Genomic DNA, 19,900 nt, shown 5'->3' with positions numbered 1-19,900 from the left:
TTTGTTTTAAATTTTTATTTTTGCTCTTTTTTTTCTATCGTATTTGGGGTTTAAAATGTTATGTTTTTTAAAATAACAATATCTTGGCCAATTAATATTATAATTAAAAACTAATTTGGGTGAAATGTTGAATTCCAGTGATTCAGATTAATGATTACGGCTACCAAATCCTCAGGTGCTTTTCCAAAACTTTATAATTTGGGTTAGTTTTTTGTTTGATATTTTACTACATTACATATATATGTGTGTGTGTTTATATATATATATATATATATATACATATACATACATGTACTTACACATATAGCAGGTTTTATTTAACCAGAATTATCAAATTATTTGTATCAGACATAGTAATTTAAGAATATATGTTATAGAAGCTTTTGACTATATCAATAAGAATTCAGTAAGAATATCACTTCTGAAGATAATGTAAAGATTGTTTTAAACTGTAAAAAAAAAAAGCTAATAAACTGATTTATGTATTCTTTTTAAAAAAAAAAATAGGTTCTGGAATTCTTAATGACAGTATGTCTGGTGGAATGCAGTTACTTCCAGATCCTTTATATTCTCTTCCCACTGATAATACTTACCTTTTAACAATAACTTCCACTGATAATGGCAGAATTTTCTTGGCTGGAAAGGATGGCTGTTTATATGAAGTAGCATACCAAGTAAGTCTGACATTTTTTATTTTACTTTATTTTTTATTTTGGGGACAGAGTCTCACTTTGTCACCCAGGCTGGAGTGCAATGGCATGATCATTGCTCACTGTAACCTCAGGTTCCTGGGCTCAAGCAGTCTTCATGCCTCAGCCTCCTGAACAGCTGGGGAATCTGACATTTATTAACATTTTTTTCCTTGTCTTGACCGAGTAGGGAATGATAGGCTTTTGTTTTTATTTTCTAATTATACAAGGACATTAATATATTTTTATGGAAAATATTTGAGCATACAGTTGATACTACAGTCCTCTATGATGACACCATGCCTGTAAAACATAGTTCTGTCCTTAAGGCCATTATCAACTTTGTATGTCTTTGTAAAACATGATATATACATTAAAAGATATGTATATATAAATATCTATACATGTATTTGAGTGTATATACAGATGCAAATACATAGTGTATTTTTGGTAATGTGTATTTTTACTTGGATTATTATGTTTTATTTCACAATCGACTTTTCACTTAATATATCTTGACAGTCTTTCCTTGTCAGTATTTTGTTGATATTTTTAGTTATGGATCAAACTTGTATTTAATTTTGAATAGTATGTCTTGCTTTATTTATCATCACTGGATTTCATGAAGTTTTGAAGATTTTTATAAATATGGATATACAGTAGTTATTGTGAGGGAATTATATACCTTTACGAGTCTTCTTTTATTTTTATCTTTAAGGCAGAAGCAGGTTGGTTTAGCCAAAGATGCAGGAAAATAAACCACTCAAAGAGCCCACTTTCTTTCCTTGTTCCTTCCTTGCTACAATTCACATTCTCTGAAGATGGTAAGTATAAAACAATAAGTTTGGCAAATTTTTAACACATCGTTGCCTCAACATTTTCTTCAGAAATCGTCATTCTTAATTGAAACAATTTGTCGTAAGAAATAGCATTTGTTATAAGGTTTCTTAAAAAGTGAGGGGATTATAAATCATAGAGAAAGTATGAGTTTTATATTCTTGAGTTACTTATTTCCTTTAAATGTAGCATTCTGGAACACGTGTCCAAAACAGCTCTACTACATACTTAAACCAAGATGTGTGTGTGTGTGTGTGTGTGTGTGTGTGTGTGTGTGTGTGTGTGTGTGTGTGTGAGAGAGAGAGAGAGAGAGAGACAAGCATTTATTGGTTTTGTGTATTTTTTATTTTACTTTTTTGTCTTTTTTTTTGTTTCTTGTCTCTAGGGATAAGAGACGGTCTCACTGTGCTCAGGCTGGTGTTTAACCCCTGAGCAGCAGCTATCTTCCCGCCTTGGCCTCCCAGAAAGCTGGGATTACAGGCATGAACCACCACGCCCAGCCTAGAGACGAGCATTTAGATATGGACATCTAATACATGTTTTGCCTGGTCTAGAATAGATTCCCAGTATAAAATGAATATATGTGAATTTTTAATGAACTGAGATTTAGACAGGTGAAATAATTCTAAAATGCTTTGACGGGATAAGACAAGTATACCTAAATGTTAGTATCCCTGAATGTTTAAATTGTTTCTTTTTACACAATAAATTATAAACTAAATTGGAAGTTTCTTGAAGGACCAGGTATAATTATTCTTTGTGTTTCTAATATATACTAAATATGGTTCAGTAAAGAAACAATGTAGAGCTTGGTTTTGGTTTGGCTTAAAATTTATTTAGAGATCAGAATAACTTATTTGCAATGTTCTTAACCCAGTCACAGTATTTAACATCTTTGTGTTCATGTTTTGTCTGACCTAAATGGTTTCTGGCCTGGCCCTTATGCAAGTATCTTTGGACTTAACTACAAAGTGATAGAGAGGAAGCCCCTGAATGCAAAATTCTAATTCAGCAATTTTAATTTGTTCTAACTGGCTACTGTGTTCAATTTGTTAATCCTTATTTTTTTTGGTCTTACTTTTAGATCCTATTGTGCAAATTGCAATTGATAATTCTAGAAATATTTTATATACACGATCTGAGAAAGGAGTGATACAGGTAACTATTAATATTATGCTACCATTTAAGGGTTAAAAAATTCCTGTTTTTTTGTTTTTTTTTTTTAAGACAGAGTCTTGCTTTGTTGTCCAGGCTAGAGTGCTGTGGTATCAGCCTAACTCACAGCAACCTCAACTCCTGGGCTCAAGCAATCCTGCCTCAGCCTCTTGAGTAGCTAGGACTACAGGCATGCGCCACCATGCCCGGCTAATTTTTTCTATATGTTTTAGTTGGCCAATTAATTTCTTTCTATTTATAGTAGAGACAGGGTCTCGCTCTTGCTCAGGCTGGTTTCGAACTCCTGACCTTGAGCAATCTGCCCGCCTCGGCCTCCCAGAGTGCTAGGATTACAGGCGTAAGCCACCACGGCCGGCCAAAAATTCCTGTTTTTAAGGAATAAGATTCAGTCATATTGAACTTTTCCTATGACCTGTGTGCTTTAAAAAAAAAAACCAAAAAACATTCCAGACCACTTCTTAGGGAGTGATCTTTTTTTAATAAGATTTCATCTCTGAATGTTTTGATAACAAGTATTAAGTACTAAAATTAAAGGATCCCTAAAGAGGAAAAGTTTATTTAATAATATGTATACAATATGTAATTGTGTTTAAGTGAGAATGATTTTTTATTCACAGGTTTATGATTTGGGTCAAGATGGACAAGGAATGAGCAGAGTTGCCTCAGTTTCCCAGAATGCTATTGTCTCTGCTGCTGGTAACATTGCTAGGTAATATTAATTTATTTTTAGACATTTCATTTGCAAGCTTTTTTATACTATTTCTGTATAGTATATTAAAATTAAATTATGTTTATGTTTGAAGCAGAGAGCTGCTAGAGACTCCAAGAGACTCTTTTTTTTTTTTTTTTTTTTTTTTTGAGACAGAGTCTCACTTTGTTGTCCAGGCTAGAGTGAGTGCCGTGGCGTCAGCCTAGCTCACAGCAACCTCAAACTCCTGGGCTCAAGCGATCCTCCTGCCTCAGCCTCCCGAGTAGCTGGGACTACAGGCATGCGCCACCATGCCCGGCTAATTTTTTATATATATATAAGTTGGCCAATTAATTTCTTTCTATTTATAGTAGAGACGGGGTCTCGCTCTTGCTCAGGCTGGTTTTGAACTCCTGACCTTGAGCAATCCGCCCGCCTCGGCCTCCCAAGAGCTAGGATTACAGGCGTGAGCCACAGCGCCCGGCCGAGACTCTTTTTTTTGAGACAAGGTGTCCTTATGTTTCCTTGGCTAGTCTCAGACTCCTGAGCTCAAGTGATCCTCCTGCCTCAGCCTCCCAAGTAGCTGGGATTACAAACACGTGCCACCACACCCCAGCTATTTTATTTTATTCTTATGTTTGATGGCTTAAAACATAAGGCATTTTGGTTTTACTGTGTAAAGTACAGCTTGATGTGTTTTTCTTTGAAACCTAAAGTTAAATTTTAGGTGATCTATTATAGGCATTACAGGTATCATGACTCAGGAGCTATGTGTCTGAAAATTCCCCGTCCTATAACTACTCATCCTTTTAGTAGGCCTACATGGTTCAAGTTTAGTTGGTCTGATTATTGACACAAATACAGAATATAGAATTTCACAGTTGTGGTATCCTCAATTTATTCGTGAGGAGAGTGAATCTAAGGGATGTTTACTTAGGTCTAATCCCAAATAAGTGCTTGAACCGAATCTAGAAATCAAGTCTTCAGATATTCTGTACTCTATTTGCCTATATCCCAACTGCTTTAGTCACCTGCAAACATTCTATTCCCATAATAAAGGCATCACATTTTCACAGTTTTTGTTGTCTATGTGTCTAGGTAATTGCTATAATCAGATATCATAGTGAAAAATCAGCATTTTATTTTTGCTCATCAGTGAAAAAAAATTCTGAAGACATATAATTCCAAACACAGAGTTTCTTGTTTTTTAATACCTTAACTTGCTTTTGGAGATTTTTTTCAAATCCACAGAAAAATTAAAAGAACAATATGATAAAAATTTTATACCCTTTATCTTTATTCACCAATTGTTAACGTTTTGCCTCATTTGTTCACTCTTTTATGAGCCATTTGATAGTGAGTTGTAGCCATTATGATCTTCATCCTCATATTCTTCAGCCTTCCACTCATGTGTTCTCCGTAACACAGTACAATTACCATACCTAAGAAAACTGACAGTAATTCTGTAATATTATCTGCTAATTATACAGTCCATATTAAAATTGCCCAGTGGTCTCAGAAATCTTTTTATGTTTTTCTTCCCATTTCTTTCCAGTCACAGCCAGAGCTTATGAATTCCATTGGTCATTAGTCTCTTTAATATACAACAGCCCCTTTGTTACCTTTTTTTTTCATAATGTTGACATTTGAGAGAGAAGAGTAAGAGTTATTGATGGTACCTCAACTTCTGAATTCATCTTTTTCTTTATAATTAGGTTCTTTGTAATTTTTTTTAGCCAGTATTACATAGGTGATGTGAACTACTTACTGCATTACATCAGGGGGCACATAATACCAGTTTTCCCACTGTTGAACACTTGGTTAAACCATTGTTCATCAAATGTCTACATTAAAAAGGCCCCTTTTCCCACTTGTTAATTAGTAGTAATCTTGCCAATGATAATTTTATGCTTTGAGAACACTTAGTTCCCCACCAGCCATTTACCCAATGGTTTTAGCCTTTTTAAATGATCTTTGTTTCAAAATAGGGTTACTCTTAACAATATTAACATAAACAGTCTGCATTTCGGAGTTTTTGCCATTCTTGTTACTGTTATATTGCTTTCCTAAGATGTTAGTCTTAAATTATTTTAGCATATTTAGACATGTAAAAATGCTAATGGAAAATGTTCATTATAATTTAGTATACACATTTTTAAAATACACTTTAGTTTTTCTGCTTTATTTCAGGACCATTGATCGTTCGGTTTTTAAGCCAATTGTTCAGATAGCAGTGATTGAAAATTCTGAATCATTGGACTGTCAATTATTGGCTGTCACACATACAGGTATGTTAGGTTATTTATATGTCTGCTATAGTTGTTACAACTTTTGATAATCCTTAGATTTGGAAGTTTATGATTAGAAATATGTTTTTGCTTCTGTATCAATTATCAAGCCATATTAAGAATTCATAAAATTAAAGATTTTATAAATTAGAAGATTCTTCTGATTCTGTCTTCTCATTTTATAGATGTAACACCAGACCTGAAAGGTAAAGTAGGTCACATTTGGTGACAGAATTAGGACATAGGCCCCTTTGACTTGTCATTGCAAGTTCTTTCTACTGAAATGCATTGATTCACCTCTCAATTCTGAGAGATATTTTCTTAGACATCTATTTCAGCAAGTAGTCCAGATTGTAATTTAAGATAAGTCGGGAAAGTGATGTATGGTTTTAACAGAGATGTGTTTCTCGATGGAATTGCTTCAATAAAACATGTACCTCAGTTCCTTTATTTTCTGTTATTGATGCATGATTTTATCCCATCATCAGGTATTAGGCTATATTTCAGTACTTGTCCATTCAGACAGCCATTGGCACGGCCTAATACTCTGACGCTAGTTCATGTCCGCTTACCTCCTGGCTTCTCAGCATCTTCAACAGTGGAAAAGCCTTCCAAAGTACATAAAGCTCTTTATAGTAAAGGTAAGTTCTTAAAATTATAAGACATTTTGAGGCATTTGAAAATACTGTAAATAAATTATCCAATAAGGTTTAAAGTGTTTTGGTTTTTATCTAGGTACTCTTTTTTTAATTAACATTATATTTTGAGCATTTTCAGTTATGGATATAAAAATGATAGTAATTTTTTAGTTTCGTTTTAATTTTAGCATGGTATTAATTTTATATATTAACTCACTTGTCAAAGTCAGCGTTATATCCAGTGTACTACACTCTGAACTCTTCTTTTAGAATAGCTAGGAAAGCTCAAATGACTTTCCTGATACCATGTCTGCTATGACAGTGTCTTTATGGATATGGAAAGTTTTGCATGCAACCATATAAAATCATAATGACAAACTCTTTAGGATTCATAATTAAGTTTTAAAAATAAAATTCTAAGTAAATATTGAAACTAAAAAACTTTGTATTTTTTCACATTATGAAAGAACATTTCTGTAACATTTGTTTCCATTTGCTAATCATTTTAATGCCTTCTAACATTTCATTTTCCTATACCCAAATGAAACTTTCCTTTAAAAATAGAATTTTTTCAAATACATAGTATCATGTACTTTCATAGTCTTTTTAAATAACAACTTAAGGCTGTTCATGGTGGCTCAGCCTGTAATCCTAGCACTTTGGAAGCCTGATGTGGGAGAATCACTTGAGGCCAGGAGCTTGAGACCAGCCTTGGCAACATAGTGAGACTCTGTCTCTATTTTTAAAAATTAGCCAGGTGTGGTGGCACATGCCTGTAGTCCTAGCTACTAGAGAGGCTGAGGTAGGAGGATTGCTTGAGCCCAGGAGTTTGAGGCTGTAGTGAGCTATGACTGGGCCACTGCACTCCAGCCTGGGATACAGAATGAGACCCTGTGTCTAAAAAAAACTTCAAAATAAATAAATAATAGCTTTATTGAGATACAATTCACATACTATAAAGTTTAGCCTTTTAAAGTATACAATTCACTGGTTTTAACTTTATTCACAGAATTGTACAACCATCACCACTGTCTTAAGTCAAGAATATTTTGTGCACCCCAGAAAGAAAACTCATACCCATCAGTAGTCACTCCTCATTCCCTTTCCCTCCTTCTCCAGCACTGAGAAATCACTAAATCTACTTTTTTAAATCAATTTGAATCTTCATGAATGCTTTCAAAGTTCATTCATCTATGGTATAGCACGTATCAGTACTTTGTTTCTTTTTATTGCTAAATAACATTTCATTGTGTGAAGGTACCATATTTTACTTATCCATTCATCATTTGGTGGGCATTTATCATTTGGTGAGTTGTTTCTGCTTTTTGGCTGTTATAAATAATGCTGCTCTTTTGTACAAGTGTTTGTGTTGGTAGAGGTTTTCATTTCTTTGGGGTATATATACATACCTAGGATTGGAATTGCTAAGACTTGTAATAACTCTTATGTTTTACCTTTGAGGAAATGCCAGACTATTTTCCAAAACAACTAGACCATTTTACCATCTTAACTGTGTGAAGGTTCTCGTTTTGCCACATGCTTCTCAGCACTTGTTTTCTGTCTTTTTACATCCATTCTAGTGGGTGTGAAGTGATATGTGATTTTGATTTGCATTTACTTAATGGTGAAATGATAGTGAGCATCTTTTCATGTGATTTTTAGCCATTTGTACATCATCTTTGGAAAACTAATTGTTCGTGTCCTTTGTCTTTTTAAAATTTGGTCATTCTATTATTGAATTGTAGGAGTTTGTTTGTATTCTAGACTCAAGTAACTTATCAGGTATAAGATTTGCAAATATTTTCTGCAATTCTGTGGGTTGTCTTTTTATTTTTTGAGGGTGTTCCTTGAAACACTAAAGTTATAAATTTTGATGAAGTCCAGTTTGTCTATTTTCTTTTGTTGCTATGTTTTGGGTTCATGTCTAAGAAGCTGTTCTTTAACCCAAGGTCATAAAGATTTACTCCTCTTCTCCCTTATAACATAACATGTAAGTTGCTGTTTTGAGTTAATTTTTGTATATTGTATGAGGTAGAAATCTGACTTCATTCTTTTTCCATGTGGATATCCAGTTGTCTGAACACCAATTGTGGAAGAGACTATTCTTCCCCCTTGAATTGTTTTGGCAATATTAACTAAAATGAATTGCCCATAAATGTATGGATTCTGGATTCTGGATTCCATTACATTGGTCTCTATGTCTGTCTATCCTTATGCCAGTAACACAAAGTCTTGATTACTGTTGTTTTGTAGTAAGTTTTGAAATTGGTAAGTGTGACTCTTCCAACTTTGATCTTTTTTTAAAAAGTGATTTTGACTATTCTGAATCTCTTGTATTTCCATATAAATTTTAGGATCAGATTGTCGATTTCTGCAAAACAGGGCAGGTGATATTTTGATAGTTGAATCTGTAAATCGATTTAGGTAATGTTGCCATCTTAGCTATATTAAGTCTTCAAATTAGTGAATATAGGATATCTTTCCATTTATTTAGACCTTTAATTTCTTTTAATGATGTGTGTACAGTAGACAAGTCATGCGCTTCTTTTGTTAAATTTATTTCCTAAGTATTTTAATTTTTTTGATGCTATTACAAATAGAATTAAGTTTCAAAGCTAAAAATGTATTCAGGAAATGATACTATGGTTTTAGTTATGTACCAGTGCAATGAAATTATAGTTAGATTTTTGGTTTTTTTGTTTGTTTTTAATATCAAGAGGTAGGGTCTTGCTATGTTGCCCAGGCTGGACTAAAACTCCTGGGCTCAGGTGATCCTCCCACCTCAGCCTTCTGAGTAGCTGGGGTTACAGGTATGCACCACCATACCCAGCTTAAATTGTAGTTTTCAAACTTTTTTGTGCTAAAATTAAGGAAACATCTTCTGCCGCTTCTCTATAAACTAATTTTTTACAAGCCAGTTATATATTTAATTAATTAATTAATTGTGATTCCCTTCACCTAAAATCATCCAATGGACTCAAAACTGATACCTCTGAAGTCAGTGTAAAGGGAGCAAATTAGCAGGAGGAGCTGGATTTGAGCATAGGAGAATATATTTTAAAATCAAACTGTAATATCAGCTAGATATATTGAGGTTATTGTTTTTATAGTACATTTATTTCTGCTATTCCACTAGCACCGTCATCCCTTTTATTCATGGTGTGTTTGAACAAATTACTACATAAAGTCTATTTCATTGAATATTTGCTACTATTGATTGTAAGTCATGGCATTTTTTTTATATACTAAATAGGTTTTTTTAAAGTTAATAATTAAGTTTATAAAGCCATTGAATGTAAGATATACCCTAAATTCAGAAATACTAAAATGTGAAAAAAATAAATGTTGATGTGAAAGAAATATAGTATAAGATCAAGAGCACTTAATGACTCCGCCAATAATTATATGTTCTTTCAGTTAATTTATTTTTATTTTGTTTTGTAACTTGTTTGCTTATAAAGATTAATGTTATATATATACATGTATTAGTGTAATAATAATTAATGTTAATAATTTTTATTAAGGTTATTTGGGGATGTAATTTTTAAGGTTATTTGGGGATGCATATTATTAGACATCATGTAATAAAATTTTATGTATTAAACTTTTAGGTATTCTACTGATGGCAGCCTCAGAAAATGAGGATAATGATATTTTATGGTGTGTCAACCATGATACTTTTCCTTTCCAAAAACCAATGATGGAAACCCAGGTAATTTATCCTAAAATTACCAAAGAAATGTTTTTATAATTTTGAATGAAGAATATTATGGTAAGAAACTTTATCTTCTGACTTATTGCTATTGCTTCTATAATATTATATCTTTAGAAATCTTATTGAAAAGAAATTTGTCCAGTTAATTCTTTGTTTTTTTCTCTTTCACATTAGAAGTTATTATGGTAATCACTAAAAACATCCTTAAGTAAAACACTGGAACCCTTTTAGAATGTTTTCCATAACATACCTGAAAATACATGTATCTTTTCTGAAATGATCACTGTCTCATTTAAATTCAGGTTTTTTTAGTTATTTAACTAATGAGGCTGTCCATTATAGTTCTGACTTAGAATTTTATTCTAACAATCTTTTTGTAATTTTGCCTAAATTTTTTAAGTGTTTTTTTTTTTTTAATTATAAAAATTGCCAAGCATACACACAAGTTTGGTAAATTGAAACTCATATGAGAGAATTTCCAGCATTTTTTTCCCATTGTATTTCATTTTTCTTCCCTACATATACAAACTCACATGTAGTTGTCTTTTGGAAGCAAAGACCACCACATACTTTATGAAGTCGATATAGTCTTCCTGGGACAAGGCTGCCATGAACTCACTCACTGGGCTCCCCCTCCACCCCTGCAGTCCACTCATCCTAGCCCCTGGCCCATGAGGTGCTAAGGGGAGACCATGTCTCTTCTTCCCTTTGGTGTCCTCTGTCCACCCCTATTTGTCCTCCGAGATATTCCTGCAGAGCCCCTAGAGGCTGCTGATCAAACCAGACAAACCAACCTCTACCGAGGTGAAAATGTCTGATACTGTGTGTTTGGAGTCATCTCTTCACAGGCATTTTTTGGTTCTAGCTGTCGTTAACTACTTTCTAGTGATTCTCAGACTTGAGCCCTTCCAGTTATGGGGAGTGGGAAAAGATGTAAGTAGGAGGAATAAAAACCTAACTTCCAGGGATAGGAATATGGTTTCCATGAGCTCTGTGAATTTCTGACACAGTTCAAGGAGCTGGAGTAGGGACAGGAGGTAGATAAGGAAGTAAGGAGTGCCTTTCTTGTTCTTTTCCTTTGTTCTTTGAACTTTACGGAGCACATACTATGAGCCTAGCTTTAAACTGTGAGGATTCAGAACTTAGTAAGATATAAACTCTGTCCTGACTGGGATGCAGTATTGGAGGGGTACAAGTTTGAATCCTGGCTCTACCTGCTAAAGCTTTGGAGAAGAGGACTTAATATGTTTTTGGCCCTCCATTTCCTCATGTATAAGGGTTACAATAGTACCTACATCTGTGGAGGTATGGAATTAAATAAGTTCATGTGTATAAGGCACTCAGAACACTGTGGCACATAGGAAACACTCAGTAAATGTTAAGTTTTTTTTTGAGTGAATGTTATACATCATCATTTCATTTGTATAATACCTGATTTCTTCTCAAATAAATATAGACTATTTTTTTAAAAAAAACATCAAATATATAAACTTTGATTAAAATCTAGATTTCCACAAATAGCTATAAATGACATTGGGAAATTTTATATTGCCTGTACATTAGATTATATTAGGGAATTATTAACATTCTTAAATACTATAGTGGTATCATGGTTATGTATGAGATCATCATTATTTTTAGGAGATATGTGCAAAAGTATTTAGAGGTGATATATATGTCACTTACTTTTAAATGGTATAATAAAACAAAAATATATAGGAAGAGAGAAAGAAAGCAAAGATGGCAAAATACTAACAATTTTCAGATAGGTATTAGACATATGAACATGACTATATTTTTTGAATTTTTTGATCCGTGAAATTTTTTATTATAAAGTATAAAATTTTTTATTATAGAGTATTTAAGCACTTTTTAAAAGAAAGTATCTTAGCGTGGAAAGCAAATATAATTTCAGAGGAGAACAAAAATCTATATGTGGCCAGGTGTGGTGGCTCATGCCTATAATCTCAGCATTCTGGGAGGTTGAGGCAGGAGGATTGCTTGAGGCCAGGAGTTCAAGATTAGGTTGAGCAACATAGTTAGACCCCATCTCTACAAAAAATAGAAAAATTAGCTGGTGTAGTGGTACACACCTGTGGTCTCAGCTCCTTGAGAGGCTGAGGCAGGAAAATCACTTGAGACCAGGAGTTTGAGGTAGCGTGAGCTGTGATGATGCCACTGCACTCTAGCCAAGGCGACAGAGCAAGATTCTTGTCTCAATAAAACAAAAACAAAAAAAAAGAAACATCTACAGGTCAGTAAAATATAAGCACTGAACCTACTAGTATAGCTTAATCTATCATGGAAAGATGGTAGAATATTTATTCTTTGGTTAAGAGAATTATAGTTCTGATAGATAGTGTTTACAATTTATCTTAAGAAAAGTTTGCATTTGTCCTCTAGTATGAAAAGATTATTTATTGTTAATAGTATAGAAGATGCTTGATTAAAAGAAAAGGATAATAGAAAATTAAATAAATACTTTTTGGAATATTAATGTTAATGTATTATTTATTAAATCTATATTTATTTAGCAAGTCTGTAATTTTTTCTTCTAGAAGCTTTTACTTTATGTAACTTCAATAAGATAATTAAAAAAATTAATTCTTTTACATAGATGACAACCCGTGTTGATGGTCATTCTTGGGCTCTTTCTGCAATAGATGAATTGAAAGTAGATAAAATAATTACACCCTTAAATAAGGATCATATTCCAATAACTGACTCACCAGTTGTTGTACAACAACACATGTTACCTCCAAAGAAATTTGTTCTCCTCTCGGCACAGGTATGTACACATTCTGTTATGGTAGAAACAAAAAGAAGAGAAGGGATACTTAATGTTTTTGTCAAGTACACTGAAATAGTTGCTTAATGAAATCATTTTCTTAAACACTTAGGAATTCTTAAGGAATACTTCATAAATACCAAAAATGATACAAAAAGAACCATCTTTTTGTGAGTGTTATGCTTTTCTAAAGTAGCATTTCTATCACTGGTAGCAACATAAAATATACTAAAACTATGTATTTAATATATAGTAACTTATATGATTACAATATAATTATATGACCATAATAGTATATAGTAACTTATGTAAGCTAAGTTTATTTTTAAGAACAACCAAATATATTTCTTGTAAGTTCTCACTCAAAAACATCTCCTTATTATTTTAATTTTTATATAATAATGCATTGACAAAATTCAAATGGTGAAACAGAGGAAGTATATATAATAAAATCTCCCATTCAATCCAGGTCATTTTCCTCCAGGCACCCATGGCACCTGTGTTATCAGTATCTATGTATCCTTCCAGAGATATGATTATACAAACAAAACAAATATATTTTTAAACAAATGGTAACATATATACTATTCTATACTTTGCTTTTCATATTTCAAAAATATATTTTGGAGACTTTTCCATATTCATATATGAAGTACTTTCTCATTCTATTTTAAATTTTGAAGGTATTCCTTTGTGTGAATGTACCATATTTAACTAGGCCCTTATTAATGGATTTCTTTTTCTATTAAAAAATACAGTCTTGTTGGCTGGACACAGTGGCTATAATCCCAGAACTTAGAGAGGCCAATGTAGGAGGATTGCTTGAGCCCAGGAGTTTGAGACCAGTCTGGGCAGCATAGCATGACCATGTCTCTACAAAAAAAATTTTTTTAAGAATTTAGCTGGCCTGATGGTACACATCTGTAATTCCAGCACTTTGGGAGGCTGAGGGGGGAGAATTGCTTAAGCCCAAAAGTTAGAGGTTGCAGTGAGCTATGATTGGGCCACTGCACTTCAGCCTAAGTGACAGAGCAAGACCCAGTCTCTCAAAAAAAAAAAATCCAGACTTGTGCATATATCATTTCATGTGTGTATGAGTAAAGCCATGGTATCATATCTACTCAGAGTGTATGTGCTTTCACTAGCAATGTTTATGGATATTTGTGAAAGCCTCTCTCAGTACAATATGAAGAGATTGACTATCTTTTCAAGTATTTATAATTCTGTGAACTATCTTTTCTTATTCTGTACTTACTTTTCTATTGAGTTGTCTTTTTTTATTTATAAAATCAATATTTATTAGGATTTATGTATCAGGGAAACAAACATTTTTTTTTTATTTTTAGCCTCAAGTATTTTTCCTGGTTTGTCATTTGGTCTTATTTATTGAGATTTTTCCCATACAGACAAGTTTATAAGTAGTCAAAATTACCAATTGTCCTTTGGGATTTATGTCAGAGTTAAGAAGCTTCCTGACTCTAAGTTTTATAAAATAATTCACCTATAGTTTCTTCTCATTTTCTTCTAGTATTATTATAGTTTTATTTTTTCCTTTAAATCTTTTGATCTGTTTGAAATTTATCCTGACACAAGATATGAGTATGGCTCCAGCTTCATTTTCTTTTAAATGGATATGCATAGTGGCAACTTGATTAATAATCTAACTTTAATTTTCTGGTTTTAGGGGCAGCTTTGAGGGAGGTAGTGTTTTCTTATTAAATTTTCTCTATGTATCTATAATTTTGGTATATGTTGGGAGTTAAAATACAGTGATATTTTTGACCAGTTTACTTTGTATTCTTGAAGTTATTTTTTTGTTTGTTTCATTTATTTTATTAAAGAAGGTAGCAGGGTCAGTTGCCACCAGCCAATCTTGGTAAATTTATTATTCATATTATTTTTCTTTTTTAAAAAAATTTCTTAGGGGAGTCTTATGTTTCATAAACTCAGACCTGTAGATCAACTGAGGCATCTCCTTGTGAGTAATGTTGGTGGAGATGGAGAAGAAATTGAAAGATTCTTTAAATTACATCAGGTAATTACTTATACTTTTTTAAAAATGTGATGATATTTTATACCATGAAATAGTGGGAATGATAGTTAAATTTTACATAAATTGGGACTAAAATACTGTAATAAACAGATAATCTTAACAATATTCCTTTCTCTGCCTAAGTCAAATGTATACCAACATTTGAAAGCAGGATTAATATAAGTCTTACAGTAAACTCCCAGGTTTTTATTCTCTGTTGTTGATAATTTTTTATCATTAAAGTCTACTAGTAAGAGTTTGATGTTCAAGTTATATGATAAATACATCTTTATTAAAAGCATAAGACATTTATGGATAAGTCCCTTTTTTGTTCAGTTCTTTGTTTTGGCTTAATGACCTGAGGAGGAAACTTGAAGCAGTAGTGTGGAGACCTTAGCAGTCTGAAGCCATGACTAGAATTGATAAGATAAAACTGGGAGTGGTTAGTTTAAAATATCACATCAAAGTTAAGTGTACAAACTCTGGATTCAAACACTCTATGTTATAAATCCCAGCTCCAACACTCAGGTAAATTACTTGAATTCTCTGGGCTTCAGTTTTCTTCCATGTAATATGCATTACATATAACAATAGCATGTGATGGGAAGATTAATATGTGCTAAACTCTTAAATTAGTGTGTGACACACGATAGGTACTCAGTGTATGTTAGCATTTACTCTTATTTTCTAAAAGGTAGAAAAGCTACAAGAAGAAAATAACCAGGAACTAAATCACAATCTAGATAAAAAGAAAAAGAGAATTCTTTAATACTAGTGCTTCTGATAAACTTTAAAACCATTAGTATTCACTTCTCTTTTTAATACCAGCTAACTTCCTTCAGTCAGCAAATATTAATTGAGCATCTGCTCTGCCCTAGGTACAGATATAAACACTGGACAGAGCAGGAAATAAAACTCCTTTTAAAATGTTTATTTTTTACTGGGCGTGGTGGCTCATACCTGTAATCCTAGCACTCTGGGAGGCCGAGGCAGGTGGATCGTTTGAGTTCAGGAGTTTAAGACCAGCCTGAGCAAGAGTGAGAGCCCATCTCTACTAAAAATAGAAAGTAATTAGCTGGACAACTTAAAATATATAGAAAAAAATTAGCCAGGCATGGTGGCATGTGCCTGTAGTCCCAGCTACTCAGGAGGCTGAGGCAGAAGGATTGCTTGAGCCCAGGAGTTTGAGGTTGCCGTGAGCTAAGCTGACACCACAGCACTCTAGCCTGAGCAGCAGACTGAGATTCTGTCTCCAAAAAAAAAAAAAAATGTTTATTTTTAATACAGGGAAGATATTCTTTTTACAGGAAGACCAAGCTTGTGCAACTTGCCTTATTCTTGCTTGCTCCACTGGTGCCTGTGATAGAGAAGTATCTGCTTGGGCAACTCGGGCTTTCTTCAGGTATATGTCAGGGGTTTTTTTGGTGCTGGGCCACTTTTTAAATGGTTTCAATACCAGCGGGATAGTTAATGGCTTTGCTAAACAGTTGAGTGACTATGTAGACAAAGTACTAAAATATATTTGCAAAAGGATGAAATTACGATGCTGATGGAAGCATCTATCTCTGGATTCTGTTCTCCAACTTCTTGTCTAGTCTTCTTTCTACCTCAGTTACAATCTCATCTATCTTTCTTCCTTCCTCAGACACTATGCCAGTTCTGCTTTATATGTATCATTGGTATTGAGGGATTCTTAATCACTTTAAGGAAACTTGGTATCAAAGAGATATTTTTATTTGGAAAATATTAGCTAAGAAGTTATAATGTGATTTGTTTAAAAAAGGTTTTTAAAGCATTGTCTAACCATAATCTAGTGTGAAATTTTTCATGGCAGTTACTCATTAAGTAAACTATGCATTGTACATTGTTTCTAAGAAGTTATCAGAGTCCCTTATATTAGGTCATTAAATATGAAATGTCCAATTTCGAATCAAAAGTGTAGTTTATTATATCTGAAACAGGAAATAATACAATTAATCAAATTATACACCTAAACTATCTACACAGTTTTGCCATCTTTTTTTTTTTTATTTTTTTTATTTTTTTATTTATTTATTTTTTAATCAGGACATCACTGGCAAGTTTTGCCATCTTAATGGTAACTCATTTGTGCCAGCAGTGAAGAACCCTGGAGAACAAGTAGAGATGAAATCATGAAAGGCATTCTCCACAGCTTAGAGAACTGAATATTTTTCCTTCCCAAGAAGTGGTCCAAAGCCTGGAAGAAGCAATAGTCAGTTGGGACGAGGTGAATACAGTGGATGACAGAGAGTTTTCAAGTCCAACTTCTATAGTTTGAGCAGCGTTGTTTGTGTGACATGTGGTCGAGTGTTGTCTTGCAAGAGGATTGGCCTGTCTCTGTTCCAGTGTTGGCTGCTTAATTGCAAGCATTCTCATCATTTTGTCCAGTTGGTTACAATAGACATCTGTTATAATTAATTGACTAGCTGTAGTGGATAATTCCAGCACTGGACCACCAAACAGACACATTAGCGCTTTTTTTTTAATGAATATTCGGTTTTGAACTCTGTTTTGGCACTTCATCTTTATCCAGCTATTATGTCAAACACTTGCAATTATCAGAAAGAATCCATTTTTCATCACATGTAATAATATGGTATAGAAATGATTTGCCTTTATGTCGTGACAGCAAAGAAAGGCAAGCTTCGAGATTATTTTTCTTCTGATGTTTGTTTAATACATGCAGAGAACCCATCTATCCAGCTTCTTTACCTTGTCAATTTGTTTCAAATGGTCCAATATTGTTGGAATAATAAAATCAAACCTTGTTGCTAATTCATGCATAGGATTTGCTTCCTCTACAGCTTTGTTTCCTCTACAGCTTTCAGCATTCATTATTCACCTTGGTCTCAGGTCTCCCACATGGCTCATTTTCAAGTTTAAAATTATCAGAACAGAACTCAAACTATCAACATATTGTGCGTTCATTAGCCACATTCTTTTCAAATACTTCGTTGATATTTTGTGCTGCTGGCACTGCATTGGTTCCACAAAGGAACTCATATTCGAAAATAACACTAATTTTTGATTTCGTGGTTTCACAAAAATTGCTCTATAAAAAAAAAACTGTGAAAGATAATCACAAGCCAAAACATGTGTTTGTAAAACTAGAAGATACACCTTCACAATAAAAACAAAACAAGAAGTGTCAAAGTAAAATGTCAAAGATATCAACTATTAAATTTAGTACTTAAGGAAATTGGACATTTCATACTTAATAACCTAATACTTCTCCCTGGTAGCAGTTTCAATTCAACATTTACTGAATAAGTATTTATTATGTACCCTATGCATATATTTCACTGTCAGCACAAGAAAGTATCCAATGCTTAAAGCATTTATTTGGAAGCTAAAGACTAGGAACAAATCCAGCTTTAAAGATGGATGGTTTTACTGAATAAACTCAGCCTCTATTGTCATAAAAATAGGTATGGTGGTGAAGCGCAGATGAGATTTCCAACTACTCTGCCCCCTCCGAGTAATGTTGGTCCCATCTTGGGGTCTCCTGTCTATTCTAGTGAGTATGAAACATCGATATGAAATTGTTCATAATAATTTGAATTTTAGAAACGTTCTAGCATATTTTAATAAATCATTATGTTTTATTTATTGCTACTGTATTATTGGCAAATAAGTCTACAGATTCTGGCTCTTAAAAGTGATGATATATTAATATTGAATCCTTAATGTGTACGGGGGAGCAAAATAAAATATATCTGATATTATTTATAGAACTCTTTTGGTATTTATTCAAAGGGTAAAAGATGAGTGATTTAATAACAAGAAACCCTCACAGTAGTGTTTTTCAAAGTGGAGACTATTAGAAAGTTACTGGGAAATGAGATAAGTCCCTAATTCTTGAATATATCATGGGTGTTGCCAGTCCTTCTTTTTTTTTTTTTTCTTTGGGATCTTGTTATTCCTGAATACCAGTCCTTCTTATACTTAGAAATGGCTTCTGTATGTGCCTAATTTGATCAGATTGAAAAGATGGGGAGATTATTTTATAAATCTTTATATTCGTCTTTCCTTTTTTAGGTTCTCCTGTTCCTAGTGGTAGTCCTTATCCAAATCCATCTTTTTTGGGAACACCAACTCAAGGTATATATTTTTCTCTGTTTTGGATATGCTACTAATGTTCTTTTTGAAGAGTTAACATTATGAGTTATCCTTAATGCTTAGTGTAAAGATTAATTTGCCTTATTCCCTTGAAAATAAGTGTCATTTAATATAAGTGACATCCAAGCAAATATTAGTATTTGGCCATGAATGCCTTTAAGAGCCCCTCTAATAGTGTGCCTGGAAAGTTCCTTATTTGGGTACCAGGATTTAATTCAGGCCTGAAATCTGTATAATTAGTTCTATTTCTCTCTCAGCATTAGGAACAGTGATTACATGTTTTCTTTCCTTTTTATTCTGCATTGTCAGTATTTGAAAGTCTACCTAGGACCACCATCCAAGTTTAAGTCTGTCTTCTTATTAAGGACAACCAAATTAAATATCTATTCCATTATTTTTGTAACTATTTCTACCTTTGTATCCAGATACAACAAACTTAGGTTATTGAGAATTCTGAATTTTTAAGGTTATATTTTTAAAAGACTCGTTTTTCTTTTGTGTGTACAAGGTATACAGCCCCCTGCCATGTCAACTCCAGTGTGTGCTATGGGAAACCCAGCAACTCAGGCCACAAGTATGAGTTGTGTGACTGGACCAGAGATTGTGTACTCTGGGAAACACAATGGTATTTGCATTTACTTTTCTCGAATCATGGGGTAAGTTTTTTATGGACTTTATGGTGAGCAATTAACTATTGCTCACCTTGTCATATTTTGAGTAAACGTTTTTAACTCTAAATTTGGGACATCATTTATTAAATTTTATTATGCTTGTAGTTTAGCAACTTGTCCACTGATAAGATTTTCTATCATTCAGCCTTTTTTTTTCTAACTATATTCATTACTGTGTTTTATTTCTCTCCCCACCTTCTCTCTCTCTGTATGTGCATGGTAGCATGAAAATACAGTT

The 19,900-nt window shown here is 33.1% G+C and overlaps 1 protein-coding gene across 1 annotated transcript in view; it reads left to right on the top strand.

The window, feature by feature from the left end:
• Positions 1-19,900, top strand: part of NUP155 (nucleoporin 155) — a 61,145-nt gene that overhangs the window by 12,024 nt on the left and 29,221 nt on the right. Inside the window, exons 6-18 of the mRNA XM_012736459.3 lie at positions 508-674; positions 1,408-1,513; positions 2,611-2,684; positions 3,320-3,411; positions 5,581-5,678; positions 6,167-6,319; positions 9,928-10,028; positions 12,649-12,819; positions 14,744-14,854; positions 16,159-16,253; positions 18,301-18,389; positions 18,911-18,973; positions 19,500-19,647. Coding sequence (XP_012591913.2) covers positions 508-674; positions 1,408-1,513; positions 2,611-2,684; positions 3,320-3,411; positions 5,581-5,678; positions 6,167-6,319; positions 9,928-10,028; positions 12,649-12,819; positions 14,744-14,854; positions 16,159-16,253; positions 18,301-18,389; positions 18,911-18,973; positions 19,500-19,647 — 1,468 coding nt within the window. The remainder of the gene's footprint in view (positions 1-507; positions 675-1,407; positions 1,514-2,610; positions 2,685-3,319; positions 3,412-5,580; positions 5,679-6,166; positions 6,320-9,927; positions 10,029-12,648; positions 12,820-14,743; positions 14,855-16,158; positions 16,254-18,300; positions 18,390-18,910; positions 18,974-19,499; positions 19,648-19,900) is intronic.

This window comes from Microcebus murinus, chromosome 11 (assembly GCF_040939455.1).
Source record: "Microcebus murinus isolate Inina chromosome 11, M.murinus_Inina_mat1.0, whole genome shotgun sequence".
NCBI lineage: Eukaryota > Metazoa > Chordata > Mammalia > Primates > Cheirogaleidae > Microcebus > Microcebus murinus.
Note: the sequence above shows the minus strand (reverse complement) of the source record. Positions and strands in the feature narration are given on the sequence as shown.